Genomic DNA, 25,255 nt, shown 5'->3' on the forward strand with positions numbered 1-25,255 from the left:
CCCACAGAGAAATAGATGGAAATGATAGTTTATTTTTCAATCCATTTGATTTCTCTAATTTTGCTTATGCTTAATACATAGCCCCATAAAATGTAGTCTGAATCCATTCACAGATTTACCTTACACTTAAAAGATCAAAGAAAAGTTATTTTGGATTGTAGTCCAGCTACGATATATTTTGTCCTTTATTATTTTTGAATGGCAGCCAAATAAAGATGTAGACTCCAAAACTGGTCAGCCACCTGGTAAAGAGTTATACATGTGGGCAATAACAATGAAAGGTAGGAATATTTTATGAGTTGCACAAAATTAGACCATGTATAACCTGAAAAGACCTGGGTTTAGCTGTGCACCCAGTATTTTCTGCATCTATAGTCTACTGTTCCAAAGCAGTAAAAAGCAGGATTCCTTGGAGCCAGACCACGTGTTACATTACATATCCAAGTACCTGCTAGGTCCGTTATTACTTTTTGCTCTTATTGAAACTGATTATAATTGCCAATGTCTGCCAAAGAAGTGGTCAGGCATGCTGATTTGTTTTCTGCAAAGAACATACAAGTTCATAGGACATTCAGTAGCAGTATGCAAGAGAGTCTGGGTGCCAGGGTATTATACCGGGGACATATAGCAAAAAAATGAATGTTGAGTATATATCAATGGAATAGTTGTTATGCAATGCTGTTGTCACATCAGAGACACGATGGGAGGAAGGGAGAAGATATGACTGGACAGGAGAGGGAGCTAGATGGGTGTGATTAGACAAGAGAGGAGAGAGAGAGGGCTATGTGATTGGACAATAGAGGATAGCTTTGCGTTATTTGGACAGGAGAGAAAAAGAGCACTGTGTGATTGGACAGGAGAGAAGAGAGAGTTTGATTGGACAGGGGAGAAGATTGGATGCCACCTTCAACATGTTTGCAGGTACTGTAGACACAACTACTGAGCTGAATTTGAGGACACAGAATCAAATTTATTACACTTCAGCAAAGTTATGGCCCCAGTATGTGCACTGTGTGAAGCTACAGAGCCAACAGCACTCTGCCAAAGACATTAGATCTGTGTTTACTTACATGTACAGTCGGGCAGGTCTGGGCTTAAGAGAAGGTAATAAATTACCCATACTGAGTGTGCACAGCATATGTAGCTCTGTCAGTATTATCTTTCTGCTTATTTTAACCCTTGTGTTGTCTTAAGGGTCAAAAATGACCCGGCGCTATGTTCAACAGCAGAGAAAACCCCCTAAATGATATTTCTTCAACTTGAAATAAAATGTCAAGGCTTGTGATGAGTGATAGGTTGTTTCTTCATGCAAAATAGATTTGGGCTTTAAAGTTCAATTAAGCTGCTTTATTTTAGGGGTTTTAATGAAGGCGGGTCATTTTTGACACTTAGGGCAAGGGGAGTATATAGAATGTTTAGACTACACAAGGGTTAAGTAGGAAGTACAATGAAAATATCAAGAAATGAAAGCTGAACATGTTCAGTGCACACTTAAGAGTAATGTTGTGTACACTGGCGTGAGGAGAAAATGTAGAAAGTCATGTTTAGATTTTTATTGTTGCCCTTGGAAGGACGCACTCTGGTACATTCCTGATCCAAAAGCAGAAAAAGGCAAATAAAATAAATATGCGTGCTAATGTATCCTACCAAACCTTTGCATATCAGGGTCTTCAAAATAACCACCCCTGTCTCTGTAAAATCACTAATATTATTAAGCAGTATTATTATATATGGCTCGCCACTGGGTGCAATGCAGAGACTATTAAAGACTAGTAACCATGTTCAAAGTGCATCTTTATGAGCTATATATGACAAGTTGCTATTTACAGTAATTTACCATAAGGATTTGAAAATAGTATTTCGAAGTGTAATTCTCTGATACCCCCTCCCCCATCTCCCTCTATACAGGGCCACGAGAGGGTAAACGTGCACCCACAACATCTGTCCTTAATTACCCAGATGTTATAGCGGGGCAGGCCGGTGAAACAGCGCAGGTTTAGGGGCACACTGCCGGCCCACGGACACCACTACACCCCTTAATCTGCCCCAGATTTCCAGCCCGGTCTGTTTCCTCTCACCAAACTCAAGTATTACTTACCTGCATGCTATTAACCAATCAAAACACCACAACCTAGAATTACCCCAGCCTTGGTGTACGGGTGAAGACTGGAAAATGGGAACGGCGTATGTGTTGCCGCTGGACTGCAATATTGCGTGTGGAACGGTGTTTTATATCACCAGTTTAGAGATTTTGCTTTGAGCCCTCACGGGAAATTCAATAATACAGTAGAAGTATGCAGGGGCGACATTAGCTCAGGCGGTATGAGCAGTCGTCTGGTTGTCGGAGGTTTGCCAGTTTGATCCCGCCCTGGGTGAGTCGAAGTGTCCCGGCACAAGACACCTAATCCCTAAATGCTCCTGACAAGCTGGTTGGTGCCTTGCATGGCAGCCAATCGCGTTAGTGTGTGAGTGTGTGTATGAATGGGTGAATGAGAAGCATCAATTGTACAGTGCTTTGGATAAAGGCACTATATAAATGCCAACCACTTACCAAATACTCTGCATGCACCCTCTATCTTGAGCTCCCTTTGTTTCTTTCACTTTACTATTTCTTTTCTGGGAAGAGTGCAAGATGCACCATAGTTAATGGTAATTCCGTGGGAATATGCTAATGTTGCCTGTGATCATGTGTAAATGGATATGCAGTTACGCTGAGACAGTTTGGGTGTTGTCAGTATCTGTCGCTGAACAGTCTTTTGGGGTACATTTTTCCATCCTGAACTGTGAAATCTAAGACATTGTGGTCCTAGACTCCCTTCACTATTGGTATATATACAGCTTTCCCAGAATATCCTTAACTGAACAAGCTTGGCCAAATTTCTGTGACCAAAAAATATGCATAGCCTTGGGTGAATATCCATTACCAAAGATATGCATGGACTTGGCTGATTATCCTATACCAAAGAACCTACACGCCCATTGTTCCTTTAGTGTATAATACTCCTGCCATGTACTCCATCAGTAATGAGGCAGTGACAGTTGATTGCCTGCACTCACAGAACTTGACTCCATTGATGTGGAGTAAAAAGCAAACATTTCAAGGGCTTTGCTGTGGTAACGATATGTATTATTATATTTCTGTTTAATTTTTCTACATTTCATTTGGTGTGTCCCAGCGTGAGTGATTCAGTTCTGTCTGTACTGTGTGCTGCACCACAGCACGGCAATTGTAAGAATAGGAGCCAAGCAAACTACATATATCAAATACATGGGTAACAGTGTATTTCTGTAATGCTCTGAGTGCCCACATTTTAGACACATGACCTGACCAATATGTACAGGAACCTTCAAATCATACCATGGACAAAGCTTGAACTGGCGTATTGAGTATAAGCCATATAGCTTCCCATTGCAGGGCTCTATGTCTGTAATGGAGACTCTGAGCCATACAGCTCCCACCCCCAGTTGAAGCCCATCGGTGAGCCATTGTTGGATTTTCTCTGTAATGATACTCACCTGCTTTTCACTGCCACGTGTACTGTACAGCTGTACAATGTAAACTCTTAAGAACACTCAATACCTGTGTATCACTTTCCTGGAAATGCTAAAAATGGCCACTGTGCTAAATGATTGCTTCCCAGATAATTAGGCCTACCAAGCCAAGTTTTTTTCATAAATATGAAGAGAATTTGCAGCTGGGGTAAGCAGCAGAGTCGCAATAAAAGAGCTTTGTAACCATAAAGTTGCAGTTTCAATTCCCTGCTGAGGTACTGTATATGCAGCCATTTTACCCTTGAACTTTAACCAAGCTTGTGGCACTAAATATTCAGCTGTATGATCAAATAATCTCATTCTGGGTAATGGTGTCCACTGTAAACGACACCCTTACTAAAATGCCATTCTCCATTTAGGCATGTCGCAGGCCTTGATTTCTCAAATGAATAGAGAAGTGTATAATATTTCACAGTGAAAAAGAATAATTGAAGGAAATGTTTCTTAGCTTATGCGTTTCATGGCTCAGTATGGATACAATATAATATGCATTCACTCAAAACCAAATTAATGTATGAATTGTTCCCATTACTCAAGGAAACCAAATTCTTGTTCAAAGCAACCTTTTGTGCTTTATCTATTTTTTGTTTTACAAACACATGGTTTCCATGTTTATGCTGCAGCCAATATTGTGCAAGAGTAATTTTCTCAAAATTGTCTTCCCTCCTGTGTTTGACATTTTTAAGATCTGCATTGATGTGGCAATCTTGTAGTTTCTGAGAATAATGCACTGTTGACCACGTTTATGTAATATTGTCATTGTCAATGCAGTATATAAATCAAACTGTTGTTTCATACTTCTCCAAAATATTTAATGTAGATTTGTTATTTGGAGTTATTTTTACTGGGCTCGGTACTTCCCACGGTTTCTGTAGAACCTTCTACCATCTAATTCATTATGGCCCTAAAATGACCTCAAAACCCAGATGCTGCTCTTCTAACCATCAGTTCAAAAGACAGAAATTAATCTGGGTGATAGACAGGGGAGGGTTTAGCAAATTCCCAAGGAGTGGTAGTCTGCCATATGGACAAATAAAGTGTCCAAAAGAATCTCAGCAGGAATACAAATATGCAGCCTGTATTTTTATCTTGATGATTTCGGGTTTATAACATACCCCTCTGCCACCCCCACCCCCCATGTAGATTAAACACATTCCATTGAAGAAGTTTTCCAGTTCCTTGAAAAGGAACTTCAGTGGAAAATATTTTTTCAGTTGAATGTGTGTGTTCAGAGGTTATCGGACAGAACATCAATGTGAGTTCTGAAGTGCATTTACATAAAATCTATTTACAGTAAAATTGTGGCTTAAGTACAGAAAATGCAGACCTTGGATGAAACCAAACGTCCCGCCCTGCAGGTATACAGTGACATCCCAAGTTTTTCCAGGTGGGACTTGACTTGGATTGGTTGGCAATAATAGTTACAAGCTAGATTATTTAACTTTATTTAAATTTCATTTAAATAAACTTGCCTAAAATGATATAATATTGCCTTTGACCAATGGTTACCTTGCTAAGCAAACAGCTCAAGTTAGGTTTTGAAACAGCTGATAGCTGGTAATTTCAAGTTGGTCGTAGCTGGATTTTACAGCAGGGTATCCATTTATCGCAAGTGAGGAGAATTCTACAATTTCTACATTGTCACATTTTAACTCCAGAAGCATTGCCTGATTGACACCTCACAAACTACATTAAGATGAGCTGGCTATTCACAAAGACAGCGGCCCACACTGCTTAGCTTGTAATGCTCCTATAGCTGCCTGTGCCTTCTTTAGGACTGGGCAGTGAGGGCCCCTCACCAACGAAGAGAAAAATTGTTTCCAATATGCTGGGAGGAGGGGAGTTGGAGACACGAGCAGCAGTTGGGGTTCCTGTGGAAGGCAGATGTGCAGCTTGACTGCTAAAGCTGGACCACCATCCCCCAAAGAGAGGGATCGCAGAAGCTGTAATTAGACCCAATCAGAGAGATGGAGCTTGCAGTTGAGATCTAGGATGCTTCCCATGTGTTCCCTGTACGGGCGGTGGATGTCAGTATGTCTCCTCCATTGAAAGCTGAAATTTTGGTTTTATGTAGTTCATGTTTTGCATTTTGAAATATAATTGGGAACAATTGGGGGATAACTGGATATATTTGGACCCAGACAAGATCATCTGGTCCGTTTTACATTCACATTGTACATTTGATCAATAGCAATCAGCTATTTAGTCATGTATGGGCAATGATAGCCGGCAGTGGTTAAGAGAGGTGTTGGAATCAGCCTGGGTGCATATTGGATTTGGTGAGTGAGGTACATACCAGAAACTGAGACAGATATTCAGTAGAATGTAAGCTTCATGTTTGTGTTAGTGGGGGCCCCTATGTCCCACACTCCCACCCCACGTAGAGCAGCCAGGTAAAACGGCTGATTCCTCTGGCAGTAAGAACCTTTGTCCTTTTTCCACAGTACATTTTCATCATTTTTATGACCAAAATCAGACAGTTTTAAAGTTTTGAAGTGAGATCCCTCCGTGAGGCTGCTCTGTTTCTGAAAACTCCTGTAATCCTTATTTTCTATGATGTCACTCCCAGTTTATGTCCAAAAACTGCTGTTTTGTTGGGCTACAGGCTTTTTTCCTATGAATGAGCTATAACTTATCTTGTTGATGTCCAGGAAAACAAATTTATAATATCCAGGAAACATAGCAAGTATTTTCCTGAAGCGGGTTAGAGAGAGAGAGAGAGAGAGATTGTTTCAGATGACTTTCATCAGAAAATGCTTTACTCTCAAAAACACTTTCCCTTGGTTGAGATTAGATTTTCCACTTACATCTGAGGGTTATTACACTAATTTGGGAAGGCACCTTTATAGTAAGCTGAAAGCTGTTGGATGCAACGTTCACTCTCCTGGGAGACTTCTTTGATCAGAAACACCAACCCATCATATCAAATTTGTTTCTCTTGTTAACACCATCTCCCCAAGCACTGAACATTTTTTCTTTTTTCTTTCACTATTTTCATATAAAACTGCAAACTCTGGTAACACACAACAGAGGCATGGTTCAAGTAAATTAATATTCTGTGTTATGAACCCCTGACTGCAAGCTATTAGAAAGGCTTAAGGTACTGGTCCCTGTCAAAACTAAATGTAATGTTTTCTATAGTTCAGTGATCACACAAATGCATCTCGCCCCTCAAGCCCAAATCAGTGATTTCCTTTCGTCTCATCCCTGGAAATCCATGGGCTGCCACAGTAGAAGCCCTGTTTCTTATAGCGTCATTAACCAATCAGAATCATAAAGCGGACCTTTGTAGCTGGGAAACATTAGAACGCTGATCTCTAAATTGGCCTGCAATTTCCCAGATATTTCGTGATTGTGTAATAGCGGGTTGGGTTGCACATGTACGCTCGATGAAGGGAAGAAAAGTTTTCCTCTTTTTTTTCCTCTGCCATTAGAGGCATGTTTCCATCCCATCTCACTCCACTGCCACTTCAGTGTGGAATAACTATCTGGATTCCCAGTGCCATTGTACTGTAAGAAAGACCAAGCTCATCTCAGTATACGAAATTCAATTATTGAACATTATTAATACAATTGCAAATGAGCACGCTTGTTGTATTCATCACATGGCAATGTCTGTCGTTTCGTTTGTGAGCTATTCATCATGTTTTATTTAGAACCACAATTAATCAGTTGATTTTTTTTAAACCATATTTGGTTTTTTTTAAAGCTTTGTGCTATTGTGATATCAGTGGCAAAGCAAATTTAGCAGTGTTATTGTATTGATTTTTCCGACTATGCCATTTCTTCAAGTTTTTTTTAAATGACTGGGGTTAAAATTAAGAGTTGGATAATGAATTCACATTTCAGAATTGAATTCACAATTTAGAGATTGTATCACACTATGAACGGCACCTGCTTCTTAAGACAAAAGGTTGGTGGTTGATGTTTAGTGCGAAGTGACATTTCAGCGATTTAGATGGAGAGATTAAACTCATTTTGGATGATGTCTATTGCTATGTAACTTTGGGCCGGTTGCGTTTGTAGCCTGCCCTCAGCAATTCAGTAGATATTCAGCTGTATACGTGCATTATGTAAAAGAATGTTGGCTAAGCTGTGTCAGTTGGTCTGGATAATAGCATCTGCTTAAATGCATAAATTTGTTATTATTTCTAAAAGCCCGTTCCTCCAATTTGTGTGCCTTTGACAACAGCAATTACTGATCACTGGCGCACGCGATTGTTCCAGTCGTTGCACGCGACTCATTGCTTCACAGATGTTTTAAAAGTAGCGGTGGGGACCCCCGTGCCAGAAAAACTCTGGGCGCGCTCAGCTCCGCGGCAATTTATGCTCTCAGCGCGATGATCCTGCAGTGAATCTGGGTGATGAATCGCCGCTGGAACGGCTAGCAAGGGAGAGGGAGAGAGCAGGGAACAGATTAAAAAAAATTGTTTCGAGTCAGCCAAAGTTTAAACATCACATTCACTGTCAGCTGTGATGTCACTATCAACAACATCCTGTGTTCCCAGCACAGACTCGCTGCCAGTTATGGTCTGACAAATATTTAACGCACTTTGAAACCGACGGCTTCCAGGAGCCTGCTCGCTATTTACCGTCTATTGATGTGATATTGCTTTTGGCTTAAGGTTCAAAAGAGACCATTTTAAGTGATTTTCCACTAGTGTCATCCCATTGGGGAGGGGATGCTAAATGTGAACAGATGGTAACAAAAGATCATGAACAAACTTTCAATGAATATATCTGATTATCAAATGAGTTTCTGTACAGCCTGAAAAGATGCACTGATTTCCCCTTTTTCTCTGTCTTTGGACCAGAACCCCACTCCGACCCTACCACAGTGACCACTGCTTTGTGGAATGTGTCCAGAGAAACAGACAAAGGTGGGATTTTACACACACTTCATTTGTTTTGTTTAGTACCATGCCATTAAACAGTATTCCTCTCACGCTCATACAATCTAATCGATGCATATGCATTTTTACATTGTTTCAGGCAGGATGCCAAATGAAGTGTCCGGCTAAAGTAGTGTTCCAGATTTTTAAAATATGGTTTTGGTTTATAGTATCAAGTCCAACCGTGGCCCACATCCAGAGAATCTCCAAGGGAGGGAGAGATAGGTGGTTGTCCAAATCTTGCACTGGCATTCCAGGGTTAACCTCCTCTGATTAAAGTGCCTGTTTAAGGTGCCTGTGTTCTGCCTGTAGCAGCTGTATTTGGAGAGGATTCCTCCCAGTGAAAACTGTACGGCTCAGCTGGAGTGAAAGTAACCAGCAACTGTCACATTGTTGTTTGGGGGAGACAATAGTGCATACTTGTCTGCAGTCTCCTGAATTGCCAGATGGCTCTGCTGTGATTGAATTGGATCCAAATAATATTGGACGTCAAAAAATACTACAAAAGGATACAAGCAATGTGTTAAATGGCATAAACAACGGGGAGATTCAACCTGCCAGAATTAACATGCAGAGGGAGGACAGAGACCCGATAGAAACAAACCATGGTTTAAAGAAGTTAGGGGAAATTATATATAGTATGAGCAGAAAAACAACTGCACCACATGTATACACACACATGCACACGCACACTTTTTTGAAGGTTGCCAGTTTAAAGTTGTAGTGGTGAAGAAGCCCATTGTAGTAAGTACTTGGAGCTGTGGTGCAATAGGGTTGCATCGGTGTGTCTATCTCATAATTCGCGACAATAACCATTTGTCTGTCTCTGGAAATATATCAGCGCCGTCTCTAAAAAACATAATCTTTTCCAAGGGCCTCTCACGTAACTTCTGGAACAAAGGCATTGTTTTTGTCGTGTGTAATGTAAGCGGTTGTATTTATTAGGGAAAACTACCTGTTTGCGACCTGAAATAAGTGAAGTTCATATTGTGTTTATGAGAGCCTTGCCTTGTCATCCAACCTAGCTTAAGGGAGTCTAGACACAGAGGTCAGTTCCACATGTTTTTGTAGCCCGGTTGGGAATTACAACAGCGGGACATGGACATCATAACTTCCAGCAGTGCTTTATGCTTCTGACACCTGGACCTCACCAAAAACTGGTTGAAAAAGTTACCATTCATTTTTATGGTGCGCTGACATCCATCAGGGCTAGTTTGATTGTATTTTCACAACCAATTGCACACCCTGTCACTTTCATGAGACAGCAGTGGTTTCAAGAAGCATTCTACTTTATGCCCAGAAATGGCTGTCATTTGTAATGATAGTTCATCATGTGAATTTGCAAGGGGAAAAAATGGAATCAGATCATAGTTACAAATCATCCCAAGAGTCTGTTAAATAAACGTTTGGAGGGCAAGGTGAAAGGTCACAAGTTCCTTATTTTGAGAGGGAAATCCAGTTTATTATCCGTCTGATAGCATGAGTCTCCTGCAAATGAAATAATTTCCCCTCCGTCCGGTTCGTCCTCTGTTTTAATTTGAATAGCTCTTCTGTTTGTTGTTTTAACGTTGTGGGTCAGTATTTGGCGGGATTTAAGTCTCAGTGATCAGCAAATTAATTATTTTCAAGAATCTATTTTATTAGTCTCAATAACAGCGAATGCAAGGTACATACATTCTCTAACGTCAAAAGACCTGCTTGCAGTTAGCCTTGTTACGTGACAACCCAGTCAACCCAGTCATCACCCGAGTTATTTATGTGGAGAAGTCTCATAATTCAGCCACGTGCTTTCCGGAGGTCAGTGGAGCACAGTCTACACACAGCTGGCTCATTCAGGCCATGGGGCAGAGCTGGACCGAGCTTCACATTGTAAAATGATTGGATATCACATGAATGGATATTACATTTGTTTTTGTTTCAAATTAATTTTTCTGAGAAGCACTTTGTGAGCTATAAGTGCTTACTTACGTATAGTAATTACCGAATGAGAGAAAGTGGTGGGTAAGAGGAAACGGGTAATGTCTGAGTATTACGGTACACTGCTCATACGGTAGTTAGCCCCGTCGCCCATGTCTGTTGTCCGGCGTAGGCTACTTCCTGAAGCTGGAGGCTCCGATGAACAACATCACCACGTCCCTGGGCCAGGCGGCGGAGCTGCACTGCCGGGTGTCGGGGAACCCCACCCCCACGGTGCGCTGGCTGAAGAACGACGCCCCCGTGGTGCAGGAGCCCCGCCGGGTGTCCTACCGGCCCACCGCCTATGGGTCCCGGCTGCGCATCCGCGACCTGGACACCACCGACACGGGCTACTTCCAGTGCGTGGCCACCAACGCCTTCGGCACCGTGTCCACCACCGGCATCCTGTTCGTCAAGTTCGGTGAGAGACCAGCGCCCCTTCCAATGGCAGTGCCACACCTCCTCTTTGCTTCCTATGTATTGTATGGGGGCCTGTAGTGTAGTTGTATATGAATGGGACCCGGAAGGTCGGTGGGTCGATCCCTGGTGTAGCCACAATAAGATCCACACAGCCATTGGGCCCTTGGGCAAGGTCCTTAACCCCGCATTGATCCGGGGAGATTGTCTCCTGCTTCGTCTAATCAACTGTACGTCGCTCTGGATAAGAGCGTCTGCAAAATGCCATTAATTTAATGTCATGTACATAATGAAAACGGCTACTTTTGTGGGTTTTTTTATGGTGCTAAAGAACAGCTAAGCTCTGGATTCAATCTAACTGCAGTGTGCTCAGATTTTCAATGGTCATCCTGTGTCTGCTGTCCTCTTTTTCAGATCCACTGCCCACCCCCATAGCAGGAAGGCCTTCACCGTAAGTTCCCCTCTTTCATTCATTCATTCATTCATTCATTCGCTCAGAAACTATACCTTGAAGTAATTGTGTATGTCAGACTATTTTTTGGGGTTTTGCATAAAGCTGTCTGGCTAGTCTAATGAATAGAAATTGTCTTGATTCAGTCTTAATTTACCATCAGTTGAAAGTAAAGTTTCCTTATATTGGATCAGGGGCTTATTTCACAAAATTAATTTCAGGAAATGTGATCACTTCGCGAATTAAATTTCTTTTTGAAAACTTGTTGCCCACTTCTAATAGGCATGGCCTGTAGCGTAGTGGTTAAGTTACATGACAAGGTTGGTGGTTTGTAGCCACAATACGATCCCCACAGCCATTGGGTCCTTGAGCAAGGCCCTTAACCCTACATTGCTCCTGGGGAGGATTGTCTCCTGCTTGGTCTAATCAACTGTAAGTTGCTTAGGATAAAAACGTGCGCCAAATGACATGTAATGTAATGTAATTACTGGCTTGTGGCCCTGCTGTTCATCTCCCAGGATCTGAGCTGAGGTTGTACTGTATGTTCACATGTCCACCCACTTGTTGCCATTCAGACAGAAAGAGGCAGAAGCAAATTTAACTTGCAAGCTCCACAGATGTGTTTTTGGAATGAAAATTGCAATTATTTTGTGGAATTTTTAGCTCCTGCCTCACAATTTTTTTGGTGCTTAAATTTAGTCTCTTAATTTTTATGCTACTGACTGCTAGTCTTGTAAGATGCAAGATGTAAATCTTGATTACTTGATCGCTGCACGATTAATTTTATTTTTGACATTTTGTAACAATAGAGGTTGAACTACTGTTTAGTTTACTTTACTTTAAAAGCGTGTAAAAACAGTTGTAGTATGTCAAGCGGAAACAGTACTGGTCATCAGAGCAAGATGTCAGTCTGTTATTCTCAAGGATGGAGCACTTCAGCTAACACTTCTGTCTGTGTCAAACATACACCACTGTTACTTACTCCATGGAGGAAAGGAATTTCACTCGCCAGAACAAACTTTCATGGTTAAAGGATTTCAAAAACAGCTCTTTGAACCGTCAGAAAAAGCCAGAAGTAATTGAAAAAATCTGCTAAAGGGGAGGATATCATTACAGTCATATCCTTTTGCTCCATATCAGGGATTCTCAAAGTGTGAGGCATGTGGAGGGGGATGTAAAGTCTGTGATATTATTACCAGCGTGTTATCCTTCTCTGTGTGTGTATTCATCTCAACGTGTGTTCTGACCCAACTTTGTGTTTGGAACAGAAGGTTCTTGATTTTCAGAACAGCCCTGGGCCAGGCACACCATAGAAATAATGTTTATTCAATTATTATTAAATGTCTGGTATTTCTCACACCTGTACTACCTAATGATTGTCTACACAGTGCCACAGACAGAACCTTGATATAATGCAAAAAATCTGGAAGAAACTAAATAGTGAAGTTTGTCTTAACCCTTGTGTAGTCTTAACGTTCTGTATACTCCTCCTTCACTAAACCTCTAAAATAAAGCAGCTTAATTGAATTTTAAACCTCAAATCTATTTTGCATGAAGAAATAACCTGTCACTCATCACAAACTTTGTCATCAAATTTCAAGTTGAAAAAAGATCTCTGCTGTTAAACATAGTGGAGGGTCATCTTTGCGACTTGGCTGTTACAATGTATCCATAGCAACATGGGTTTGGAATAGATAGGGTACAATTGGTCGGGACGGACAAACAGCATGTTAATATTAAACAAAAGCCAATGTATACAAGTGTTGCGATTTCAGCCAGACATTACACATTTAACAGACTAAAAAAATAAGCAACGTAATTTCCAATATTCATATAGTTTGCATGAACGCACAAATCGGCTAAGGGAAATGTCTGTAAATAGTGCCTACAATGACAAAATGGAACTTCCGATTTAAAGAAATAATACGCCGGCACGCTAGATGCCCCTGACAGGCTTTCCAACCAATGTTCGGTACAGAAAGAGAGATTAGAAAAATATTTGTGCTCGTTCCACATCTCTACCCTTTGCATTCCAGCAGGACACTTGTGTTTAAGGAAGACCAGGCTCTAGCTATAGACTCACAGATGACAGCTCTCCCCCTGCGCCATACCGTACAACAGAGTCACCAAGTTCATCTGTGAGCTTGCCTAAGACTGAGAAAAGCCCAAGCCCATGTGTAGAAAATATATGTTCATTAATGAAAATAATAAAAACAAAATGTAAACTTTCAGTGTCAAAATTTTCTTGTATATTTATACATGCATACAATTATAACAATTCATACAAAGTTTCATATTGTTGTGTCAGTTCAGATATAGATATAGATTTGTCATTTATAAAATATGGAAGTAATATTCTCAAAAGGGAACCATATATTTTATTTATATTTCACTCAGGACCTGTTGGACTTGTTCCCGTACCCTAGTTTGGTAACTCCTTGCTCATGGCTGTGCACAGCATGAGCTTCCATTCTTTATGTGAAAGAAGGTTGTTGGGTGTCTCCGTGTTAGTGGTGAGTATGGTGCTTGTCACTGGATAGTTGTCAGTTCAAATTCATATGGGGACCTCATGTGGAAGCACACTTTAAGTATAATTATATAAACATATTATACTTCAAACGTATTATATTAGGCTACTAAAAACTAGTATGGTTCAAGTATACTTTGTTCACATGTGACAATGCTGGTATACCCTTAATAAAGTCATGTGAATTCCTTCAGGAAATACCCAGCTGTCCAAGATTTCATCTGTATCCAGCTGCATAGGGCTCTCTGGGAAAAACGCATCTGGAAAGTGAATAATGTGTGTTATTTTATACATTCACAGTGGCGGTTTGCTGAGGTTCAGAGTGATGAGGAGCTGATTCTATCAGCTATGAGGTGGTAGATCACATTATGTTGGGTAGTTTTCAGGTGTTTATATATAGAAAGACAGAGTTTCTGTTTTCAGTTTCATACACAAACACAATCCTGTTTGCTCATATACCATGGGGTCCATTTTCACCACGAGTGAAAATGTTTCTATTTTGCATTTTTCAAATTTAATCAATTTTTTTAAATTAAAAAAATAATATTATCAGCATAGCAATTTTACTGAAAAGTTAAATCTCTGAAAAATGTGCATGAATTTAAGAATTCCTTAGTATTTGGTATGTCCCCTATTTGTTTTAATGGCAATGTGTACTCGAGCTGGCAAGGACTCAAAACCTCAAAACCTGATGATCCATGTTATCCCAGCATTATTTGACAATGTTCCAAAGAGCATCTTGTGATGTTACTGAATGCTTGGCTTTTTTCAGTCAGTCTTATCTCAGTCTTCAAGTCTCCCCATAAATGTTCAGTGGGGTTGAGGTCAGGTGATTGTGGATTATGCAGCACTTCTTGATCTTCTTTGGTCTTCAAGTAGTTCTCGCAAAGCTTTGAAGTAACTGTTTATTTCCGGGATTACATTAAATAAATCCCAGATTTTCAATGTGATCTCAGACCTTGGGACCCCACTGTATGTGTTTTAAACGCACACCCAAATAACCCTACAGATGAAGTACACTTCCAAAAGATTACGGTGGCCAATTCATCCTGTAGTTCTAAGGAGTTTTAAAGGTGATTGACTTGCAGCATATTGATATCTTTTGCAAGACTATACGCAATAGGAGTATTTAGGGAGTGGTATTATGTTCCTCTATTATGCTTTTGGAGTTATTAGACATACAAATTATAATGTTGAGAAACCGCTCATGTGAGCTTCCATGTAAGAAATACAAGTGGTAATTACTAAATTACTGACTTGCAGAACTTTGAACCTTAATTTATGACTTCCTGATCCCATCAGATCTGAACCCTTCTGTACAGCACTCCCCTGAAGGCCTCAGATGATCTGTCTCAAGTGTGGTCTGAAGCAAGGCAGGAAATAAGTTCAGCTGCAGGAAAGCAGGAAATTACATATTTAAGACACAATAAAGCAGGAAGTGACACGTGGGGCACAGCAAGGCCCAGTTGTGACACATTATAGCAGCGCATCTAACATACTTCGTCCTGCATTGAGCAGAAGTGCAATTCTACACAGGTGACACACTACAGAGAAACCAGAGAACTGACAGAGGCTAAGCTTAAAGCCATTACATGCGGGTGGGCTGCTGAGGCTGTAAACATATCACCAGAAATCAGCGGTTTTACTGAGAGGTTGCCTGTTGTGCGTTTTATTGAGAGCCTAGGTCAAAAGTTCATTCTGGCCTTTGTATGAGGGAGAGTGTTGAAAGCAGGCAGGGTGACACATGTGGGTCATATAAGAGACAGCAGGGATATTAAGAGCTGAGCGGACAAAGGGGTTGAACCCCAGGGTGATGAGTGCCAGTGTTGTGCAGGGAAGTCCATTCTCCGGTGTTCACTGCTCAAAGGAGAGAATGGAGAACATCTCAGAACCTTCCTCCCACCGAGTGCACATTCTCCTGCTATTATTTGCTTCTATCCCAAGGGTTTTTTTTTCCATGAGTGGTTTCCAAAACTTTTAACCATCCTTTTTATAGTTAGGGTTTAGTTAGAAGAACCTTCTAACTTCTATTTTGAGTGAAATAATGAATTTTGAAATGCTGGGTGAGGATAAGCCACCAGGCAGACAGCTGACCCTCTCGTAAATTTATTAAACTTTATTCAGGCAGGTATAATAGACATGAAAAACCTCCCAAAAAATTATGGGTTTACAGTCTACATTTCAAAAGTTTACCCTCTGTATATTAACGCCTACTGGGTCTTAAGTGTTCACAGCTGCTTCATAGAAACCTCCCATGCCAGGGGACAATGTCAGGGTGGGGGGAAACCCTGACATAGGTTAATCCGCCATGGAAAATGCGGAGCCTTTGTCACCTTTACTCCTAATATTTTGGTGGAATAACATAGTGGTCTGCATGCATCGATGTGTGTACATACACTGTATGGATGTATGCTCCAGCTCCATGTTTCATTGAAAATGGAAAATTACAGCTAAATGCTAACAGTCAGCAGTACATCAGCACAACATGATTATCTCCTACATCGTACAGCTGTAGTGCGGCTGCAATCAAAGATTCAAACCTCAGCCTATAGATGTAATGAATACATATGGGCGTTTGTGCAGCAGACATGGTGTTCCGCCAAATCCAGATTGCCGGAAATCACTGGTTTATATGCTGGTTGTTTTTTGATGACTTTGGTATGTTTGATTTGGAGCAATAAAAAAAAAGTTATCTACAGTACACACTCACTGACACATATGTGTACACATACATGCACCACACACATTGTGCTAATTCTTCTGAGTAAATGCTCTTAGTATATTCTGGACAGTAATATGTTTACAGAAAATAATGGTGTTTGTTTACAGTGTGTATATTGTATCTGCGTGTACTATTTGAATGATGGTGCTGGTAATATAATATACTTGTGCCTGTGCCTGTGCAGACTCTTATTGCAGTCCCAGAACATTCCGTACTTTCCCCCTAAAAGCCTTCACAGAAGGTGGTTATGATTATTAAGCATTTAAAATAATTATCAGCAGAGCACTAACCAAATGCTACAAACGTGAAGTAGCTGAATTAAGTTTTTTAATTAAAGAATTATCCTGTAATTGGTAACTACAGTGAAATAATTCCTGGCAGAGGCCTGCGGCATTGTTGTGTGTGATGGGGCTGTTTTCCCACAACGAGACCACAGGCTGTATTACAGAGAGGGATTCTGCCAGCGAGTGAGCAAGTGTCATCATTTCCTGCTGGTCTCCGCTCTCTGTAACTTCGCGCCTCTTGTCCCGCTCTTTCTACAGTCCTGTGCTCTGAAATGCTAAAGAAACATTGACCAACTGTGTGGCTGTATTTTTCTTGGCATATGCAAACAAGGCTGAAAGATGTCCACTTAATGACCCCGATGGGAGTGAAGAGGTGGTGCTCCTTAATGAGGTCACTGGCTTATGGCACAATGTGTGTGAGTGTGTGTGTGTGTGTGTGTGTGTGTGTGTGTGTGTGTGTGAGAGAGAGAGAGAAACTGGGTGTGTGCATATCTGAGTACAGGATAAGTCAGAGTGAGGGAGGTTCAGTTTGTGAGCAATCTACAGCATGTGAAACACTCCCCATTTCGGGACAATACCCCAGAGGAAGGGTGTTTTTAGGTATGCTATGTAGATAATGTTTACGTTAAAGTCAGATCATTTTACATACACTACTTTGCGGTTAATTTGTCTTTGTGCAAATCGAGCCGCAGATGGAGAGCGGCCGGTATGGGATGACTCATACCTGACATCTGCGCAGGGATGGGAGCACGCACGCTCCTCACACAGCTCCCCACGCTGCCCCCCGGTGAACAACCCGAGAACTAACGCGCGTGTGCTCGGTGTGCAGGGACGAGTACGAGGAGGAGGGCTTCTGCCAGCCCTACAGAGGCATCGCCTGCGCCCGAGTCATCGGCAACCGCAGCATCTACGTGGACTCCCTGCAGATGCAGGGCGAGATCGAGACGCAGATTACAGGTACTTTCACTCAAGCTGCCTATTAAGACCCAGATTACTGGTACTGCCACACCAGCATCCTATTAAGACCCAGATTACTGATACTGCCACACCAGTTTCCTATTAGAACCCAGATTACAGCTACTTTCACACCAGCTTCCTATTAAAACCCAGATTACAGGTACTGTAATGCCAGATTCCTATTAGAACCCAGATTACAGGTACTTTCACACCGGTCTTCTATTTGGATCCACATTACAGGTATTGACACCTTCAGTTTTCTGCCAAGACTCAGATTACGGGTGTTATTGTTTATTAAAAAAAAGATTTTGACCTGCAAATGTTGGTCAGAAGAAAGATCATGAGACACTTCATATTTGGGGGCAGGGGGCACTGTAAAGGTCCTTTGTCTAAAATAATGATGTTAATTTTGTGCAATTAGAAGCTCCTTAATGTTCACTGGATAATTCAAGAACAGTAGATACCCCTGAAAAGAAACTGGTGCCATACAATTGCTTTCCCAGAGGCAATTAAGTAATCATGTTCTGGCAGAAGTATACAGTGTTGAATCTTCTGCGGTTATTGTGAGATTGTGTGGACTCTGTTTGTGGTTGAGGTCTGACCCGGTTCTTTCAGCGGCCTTCACCATGATCGGCACGTCGGCCCAGCTGTCGGACCGCTGCTCGCAGTTTGCCATCCCGTCGCTCTGTCACTTCGCCTTCCCAGCATGCCACAGGGGCCCGGGCGGCGAGCGGCCGCGGGACCTGTGCCGGGACGAGTGCGAGGTTCTGGAGAATGACCTCTGCCACACCGAGTACATCATCGCCCGCTCCAACCCCGCCATCCTGAAGAGCCTGAAACTGCCCAACTGCCACCAGCTGGCTGCTGCCCACACGCCTGAGGCCTCCAACTGCATGAGGATTGGCATCCCCCTGGCCACGCACATTGACAAGGGTAAGAGGGCGCATCTCCTTTGACATCTCCCCATCGATAAGGCTGAGTACCTGGTCATGTCCATTTGGAAGTGAAAGAAAATTCCAGAAGTTCCAGAAATTCTTTTTCTGTGAATAAAAATTCCACATACAGGTACCTGCTTGAAATACTACATTCTACAATCTCTCTCATCCTCACTCTCCTGTTCAGTGATGCCACATGATAACCCCTTTCCGAATTCCCACCCAGAGATGACGTTAATCGGTCCCTTTTGTTTGTCATCAGTAAATTGCATAAAAGCTAGTTCTGTCCCTGAAATGTCTATCCATGGATTCATAATTTCCAGTCCAAACCCCATTAAGAGTGAGAACTCTCCATTCTGTCTGTCTCAATGTGCCTCACATTTATTAATATCCTTTGGCTAAACCTATTAACCAGAGCTATACTGCAATACTGACTCTCTATTTCTCTATCTAGCCTAACATCCAGTTGGTGGACCTATCAACATTCCCAGGTGCTTCCTGCATGATCTGTCTGTCTATGTCTTCCTATCTTCAAATACATGTATATTAGTTGGTATCATTAGTAGGACAATAACCAGTCTAAAGCCCACTGTTCTCTCTATCTGCACTGTGAGAAGTCATAAAATGGCCTGGTCATTTACACAGTTTTTGAATAAAGGAATATTGGCAATTGAGTAAATTTGACTGAGGCTAAGCAGGTGGAAGATTGTGTTGCGTAGGTGCCTGTAGGGTAATAGTTATCGAAGTTTAGGTAGTAACAAGCAGTTCTTCTCTTGTTCTCTCTAATCACAGATCATCACTGTTACAATGACAGTGGGGTGGATTACCGGGGCACAGTCAGTGTGACCAGGTCAGGTCTACAGTGCCAGCCCTGGAACTCACAGTACCCCCATATCCATGACTATCTGGCACTACGCTACCCAGAACTCAGCGGGGGCCACTCGTACTGCCGTAACCCAGGGAACCAGCAGCAGGCGCCCTGGTGCCTGACTCTGAACGAGGCCGTACGCATGGAGTTGTGTGATGTTTCCCTGTGCGGTGAGAAAACATAACGGGTCCTCTACTTCTACTTCACATCCACCTCTATCTACTGAAGTATGACACTGCCTACAGACACGCTCTAGTCTACTGATGTACTCTACTACCTATACACATACAGTGCTCCATACTGATGCACACTACCGAGTGGGTTGTGTGATGAACAGACAACCCGCTGTGGTGTTTGAGATGGATTATGTGCACTGCAAAAAATAAGTCTCAACAAGTATTGTAGTCTTATAATTATACTTAAATATACTTAAAGTACCATCTTTGCCCAATGTCCAATTTTAATGAAAAACCACTTCAAAAAGATTAAAAAAATAACACTCATTACAAGATAAGAAGACTTGTTAATGCAACCTTTTTTCGCTGTATGCCATGTGTGATGACGAGTGTCTTCCTGTTGTCTTCCTGTTGCAGACACCCAGAAGCAGCCCGGTCGCAGCGGAGTAGAGACGCTGTCCATCCTGATCCCGTGTGTGATCCTTCCCCTGGCCGTCGCCCTGATTTTCTTCTTCATCTGCACCTGCCGCAATGCCCAGAAGGCCAAGCGCTCGCCCGTCCCACAGCAACCTAAACCAGTCAGGGGTCAGAATGTAGAGATGTCCATGCTCAGTGCTTCCAAGCCAAAGGTAACGCCAGCAGACACACCTGTGCATAATGCTTCAAATTAGATTGAATGGTCTGTATATTTAACATGTAAACCTGGTCCCAGATAGAGTACATTCAATACAAAATATAGTCACATTGTAAAAAAAGTAATTTCCTTGCATACAGTATCAATCTGGGGACTCAAACAGTCATTTTTTAAGAAAACATGAATTGTTAACACATGGATGTAGTCTGCCCAAACTCATCAAATAACATCACCATAGTTGTCAGGTCAGCAGTGAAGAGTAATGCTTTTGGAAATGGCAGTTCCAAGGTTGTAGGTTTGATTCCCGAGTGGAGCACTGCTGTTGTACCCTTGAGCAAGGTACTTAAACCTGAATTACTAAATTTCCAGCTGGGTAAATGGGGTGCATGTGAAAAGATTGTAAGCTGTGTTGGTCACTCTGCATAGGAGTCTGCTAAATAAGTGCCGGCTGGATAATAGTCTGCTAAATGCCAAACACGTAGTTACTTTTACACTACACATTTACTGTCCAGCCCCCTCACACATTGCTCCTTCTTGTAAACACCTGATGCACTCAGTATTCACAAACTGACTGTGTGTTGATGTTTGGTCTCTGAAGATTATTTCCTCATGATCTCAGTTTACATCATGGCAATAGACAAGGTATTCTTGGGTTTGTCACAGTTATTGCATCAAGACAAATTTTTGCAGATATGCATATCAGCATTCAATATTTATAAAGCCAGTACAGTGGGTTCCGGAATTGGCATCCCTAATAAAAATGTAGGAAAAAGCAGAAGCACCTCATACCTACTGTCAAGTATGGAGGTGGGTGGGAGATGTTTTGCTGCATGTAGTCCATGACAACAAATTAAACAAAGTACCAGAAAATCTGGTTGCCTCTACTAGGAAGCTGAGGCTTGGTGGTATATAGATTGTTGAGCAGGAAAATGACTCCAAACATACATCCACATAGAAATGGTTAAGTAAAAACAACATCCATCTTCTGCAAAAGCCATCTTAGTCTCCAGACTTAAATTCCAAAAGAGCAATCCCAATGATATCAATGACTCTGACAAGTTCTGCATGGAGGAATGGTAAAAAATCCTTCCAAATGTGTTCTCAAACCTTATAACAAATTATAGGAAAGGATTCTTATTCTTGTCTTTGCCAGGGGTGTTTTCACAAAGTATTAAAACAGGGGTGCCTGTTTTGAGGGGAAATCTATTTTCTATTTGAAAAAATATAAGACTTTGGTTGATTCCATTGAATCATTAATAAAGTAGACTACTTTACACATAGAAAATAAGGCTTATGTCAATAACTATTCTTTTTTGTGCATATTTATCAAGGGTGCCAATAATTCTGGAGCCCACTGTCTGTCTGTGTGGGACAGACATACACATGGTATCCCATGTTGTTGCAGTATGTTTATAACCGTTGCGAGGTACACAGTCCACAATGAGCACCACTCCCACCAGCCACTTCTACAGACCTCCTGGGCAGGGGCCTTCATGTAATTCCTCAATCTGCTGCCATGCAGTTACATTAAAGCTGGCCCCTCTGAAGGTCATTCACCGGTCACTGCAGTAGCAACTGGTTTTGGCCTAGCGCAGGGATCCCCTCTTCTCCCACCTGCTCTGCTGTGGCCCTAGCTCCTATCATGTTTTGGGGGGTTGTCCCTCTCATGTGGTCTGAATAACATGCTCTTTCTTGTTGGGAACCATGACACCGCACCACAGACTACAGTTCCAGATCTCAGTGATCTGAAGTGGCTTTGATTGCATAAAAATGAAAAAGACGAAACGTTTGCACGTCTAACTCATGCTAGGAAGGAATATGAAATTAATTATTTTGAATTTCATAGATGGCAACACAATTCAAATTAACATTGATTACAGGGGATGTAAGCAATGTAAAATGCAAATATAGAAAAAAAAACTGTTCAGTACATTTAAATTGCGATCATCACTCTGAGAACAAGGAGCAAATTAAATGTTATGTCCAGTGAAATTCTGTTCAACTGAATCTTTCTCGTGATTAATATGGAGTTAACAGACATAATTATTTAATGACAGACATGAAACCACAAAAACATGTTGAGCTGAGTTTAAAATAAATAAACAGCACAGGCCTTAACACATCTGTAATCATTCACAGGGTTCAGTTTTACTTCCTCACATATTAAATTAGTTCTATCTCAGCTGGGTGTAATTCATTATCTTTGTAAATCGTTCAAAAAGCAGGTTTACCCCTGGCTGTTCACATCTGCAATTGCCAGAATTAAAAAGCCTGCAATTTTTCAAATGGTAAATTCAGTTTGTTGGTTATATTATCCACCATTAGCAGATTATCAGATGGGCTTTACTCATTGTTTCCATTTACCTCAGGAAGTTATTCAAAAACAAGGCAAAGGGCCTGGAATACGGTGCCTTACTTGTCTGTAGTGAGAGGTATTCATTAAAAAAATCATTTTGACCAGTGATGCTTGAAAATCCACACACGCATGGAAAATGTAAGAGAAAAGCACTTTGTAGTGAAAACCACCAGTCAACAAATTAGGCTATTAAGCATAATAGTGCTTGTCCTTGTCCAAATTTGTGCATTGTGTGATTATTCTTTTATTTTCTGAGAGGAGCTAGTTCTGACACGGAAGTTCACTTGAAGCTATTGTGAAGAGAAGTGAAGATACTCGATCATAACCCAGCTGGAAAGTGGCAGCTGAGGTCAGTCAGCACTGCGGGATGTGCTGGGCCTCATCGCTCAACAGCAGCTCTTCTGGTTGATCAAGCACCTACAGCCTGCCTGCGTCAGTGCAGTCAACCTCCAGTGTAACAACTGCACAGTTCAGTTGCAGTATTGCAGAGTGAGAAGAAGCAGAGGCCAGCTATCCTTACTGTTGCGTGTGCTGTCCCTCAACTGATGGTGGAGGTCTCAATGGTGGAAGAGGCCTACATTTCTGTTTGAAAAATAATTCTTAATTTTCAAAGGTATTCACCATTTTATTATTAAAAGGTGTGTTTCATTTTTAAAATGAAAGGCCCTGGTTGGTTGTCGTCTCTCTTTCAGAGCAAAGCCAAGGAGCTGCCGCTGTCGGCTGTGCGCTTCATGGAGGAGCTGGGCGAGTGGGCCTTCGGCAGGGTCTACAGAGGCCATCTCTACCTGCCGGGGATGGAGCAGGCGCAGCTGGTGGCTATCAAGACCCTGAAGGACCCATCCAGCCCGCAGATGTGGGCTGAGTTCCAGCAGGAGGCCTCTCTGCTGGCTGAGATGCACCACCACAACGTGGCGTCGCTGCTGGGGGTGGTCACGCAGGACGCGCCCGTCTGCGTGCTGCTGGAGTTGTCCAGCCGGGGCGACCTCAGGCAGTTCCTCATCTCGCGCTCTCCGCACTCGGACGTGGCCGGAGCCAGCAGCAGCGATGAGGACGGCACGGCACACTCCGGCCTGGACCACGCCGACCTCCTGCACCTGTCCCTGCAGGTGGCCGCCGGCATGGAGTACCTGGCCGGCCGCTCGTTCGTGCACAAGGACCTGGCCGCCCGCAACGTCCTGGTGGGGGAGCGGATGCACCTGAAGATCTCGGACCTGGGCCTGTCCAGGGACGCCTACGCCTCCGACTACCTCCACGCCCCGAACCGGCGCCCGCTGCCCATCCGCTGGATGTCCCCCGAAGCCATCGCCTACGGCAGCTTCACCACCGACTCTGACGTGTGGGCGTTCGGCGTGGTGCTGTGGGAGATCTTCAGCTTCGGGCTGCAGCCGTACTGCGGCTTCAGCAGCCAGGAGGTGGTGGACGTGGTACACCAGCGGCAACTGCTGCCCTGCCCTGCGTCCTGCTCATCCCGGGTGTACGGCCTGATGGTGGAGTGTTGGCGGGAGAGCCCCGCCCAGCGGCCACGCTTCAGGGACAGCCACGCGCGGCTGAGGGCCTGGGGGGCGCTCTCGTCCCAGGCGGGCTCCACCTCGCCCTCGGGGGGCAACGGCACCACCCAAACCACCTCCCTTAGCGCCAGTCCCATCAGCAGCACTGGGAGCCCTCGCTACGCCGGCTACAGCTACCCGGCCCACGGCCACGCCCTGCCCCCACCCCACATGGCGGGGTTCGTGGCAGCCCCTTTGCCCCTAAGCCAGAGATTCATCCCGGTCAACGGTTATGTGGTGTCCCCCGGCTACCCAGCTTTCCCTGGGGCCGACCCCCTGCCGCCGGGCCCGGCCCGCTCCTCCACGCACTGCCCGCCCCCCAAGAGCCGCTCCCCCAGCTCCGCCAGCAGCTCCACCAGCACGGGTCCTACCGGGAACAGCGCCCCCTCTGTCTGCTCCAACCACGACACTGCAGTGCCACTGCCGCCCCGTTGCTTTCCCCTACAGAAGGCCCTACAAACTGGCATCACACACGCCGCTCTGCACCTCACAGACTCCACCCGGCACACCTTCGATGAATCCAGCATAACTGCCCACTTTTAGCCCAATATGTTTGTTTGTTATTATTATTATTTTATTTTTATTTTTTTTACAAATACTTATTTAACTTTTTTTTTGGGGGGGGGGGGTGGGGGGGTGTGGAGGTGTACATATAGAAGTCTGCAGGGTTAAAGGCTTGCACAGATTTATATATCAAGTTGTTTTATAATGAAAATGTACAAAACGTTTGAATAAAAAAACGATTATACTGTAAATGTGCTTGACTACTTGTTTGGTTCTGATGCCATAGGTCAGTTTTATATTTTATTACAGAAACTGTTGCTAGCCAGCCAGTTAGAGGAAGGAAAATTTCATTCCTGTAAACACAGATAGCTCACATTTTTTAGATGGGGATAGAGACCATAATATTTAAAAACATTAAATCTGTTGTTTAGATGTGGAAGCAGCTGCAAAGTAAGAAATACTTTGCACCGATTTTCA

At 42.9% G+C, this 25,255-nt stretch overlaps 1 protein-coding gene across 1 annotated transcript; it reads left to right on the forward strand.

Moving 5' to 3' along the window:
* The first annotated feature begins 911 nt into the window (after positions 1 to 911).
* Positions 912 to 24,817, forward strand: LOC133128896 (inactive tyrosine-protein kinase transmembrane receptor ROR1-like). The gene is made up of 11 exons (XM_061242701.1): positions 912 to 921; positions 1,909 to 1,920; positions 3,416 to 3,478; positions 8,367 to 8,432; positions 10,534 to 10,821; positions 11,232 to 11,268; positions 17,631 to 17,758; positions 18,374 to 18,691; positions 19,486 to 19,731; positions 20,155 to 20,366; positions 23,420 to 24,817. Exons 1-11 carry the CDS (start codon positions 912 to 914, stop codon positions 24,815 to 24,817), a joined length of 2,778 nt encoding a protein of 925 aa, XP_061098685.1.
* The last annotated feature ends 438 nt before the right edge of the window (positions 24,818 to 25,255 follow it).

The sequence above is a fragment of the Conger conger genome, chromosome 5, assembly GCF_963514075.1.
Source record: "Conger conger chromosome 5, fConCon1.1, whole genome shotgun sequence".
Taxonomy (NCBI): Eukaryota; Metazoa; Chordata; class Actinopteri; order Anguilliformes; family Congridae; genus Conger; species Conger conger.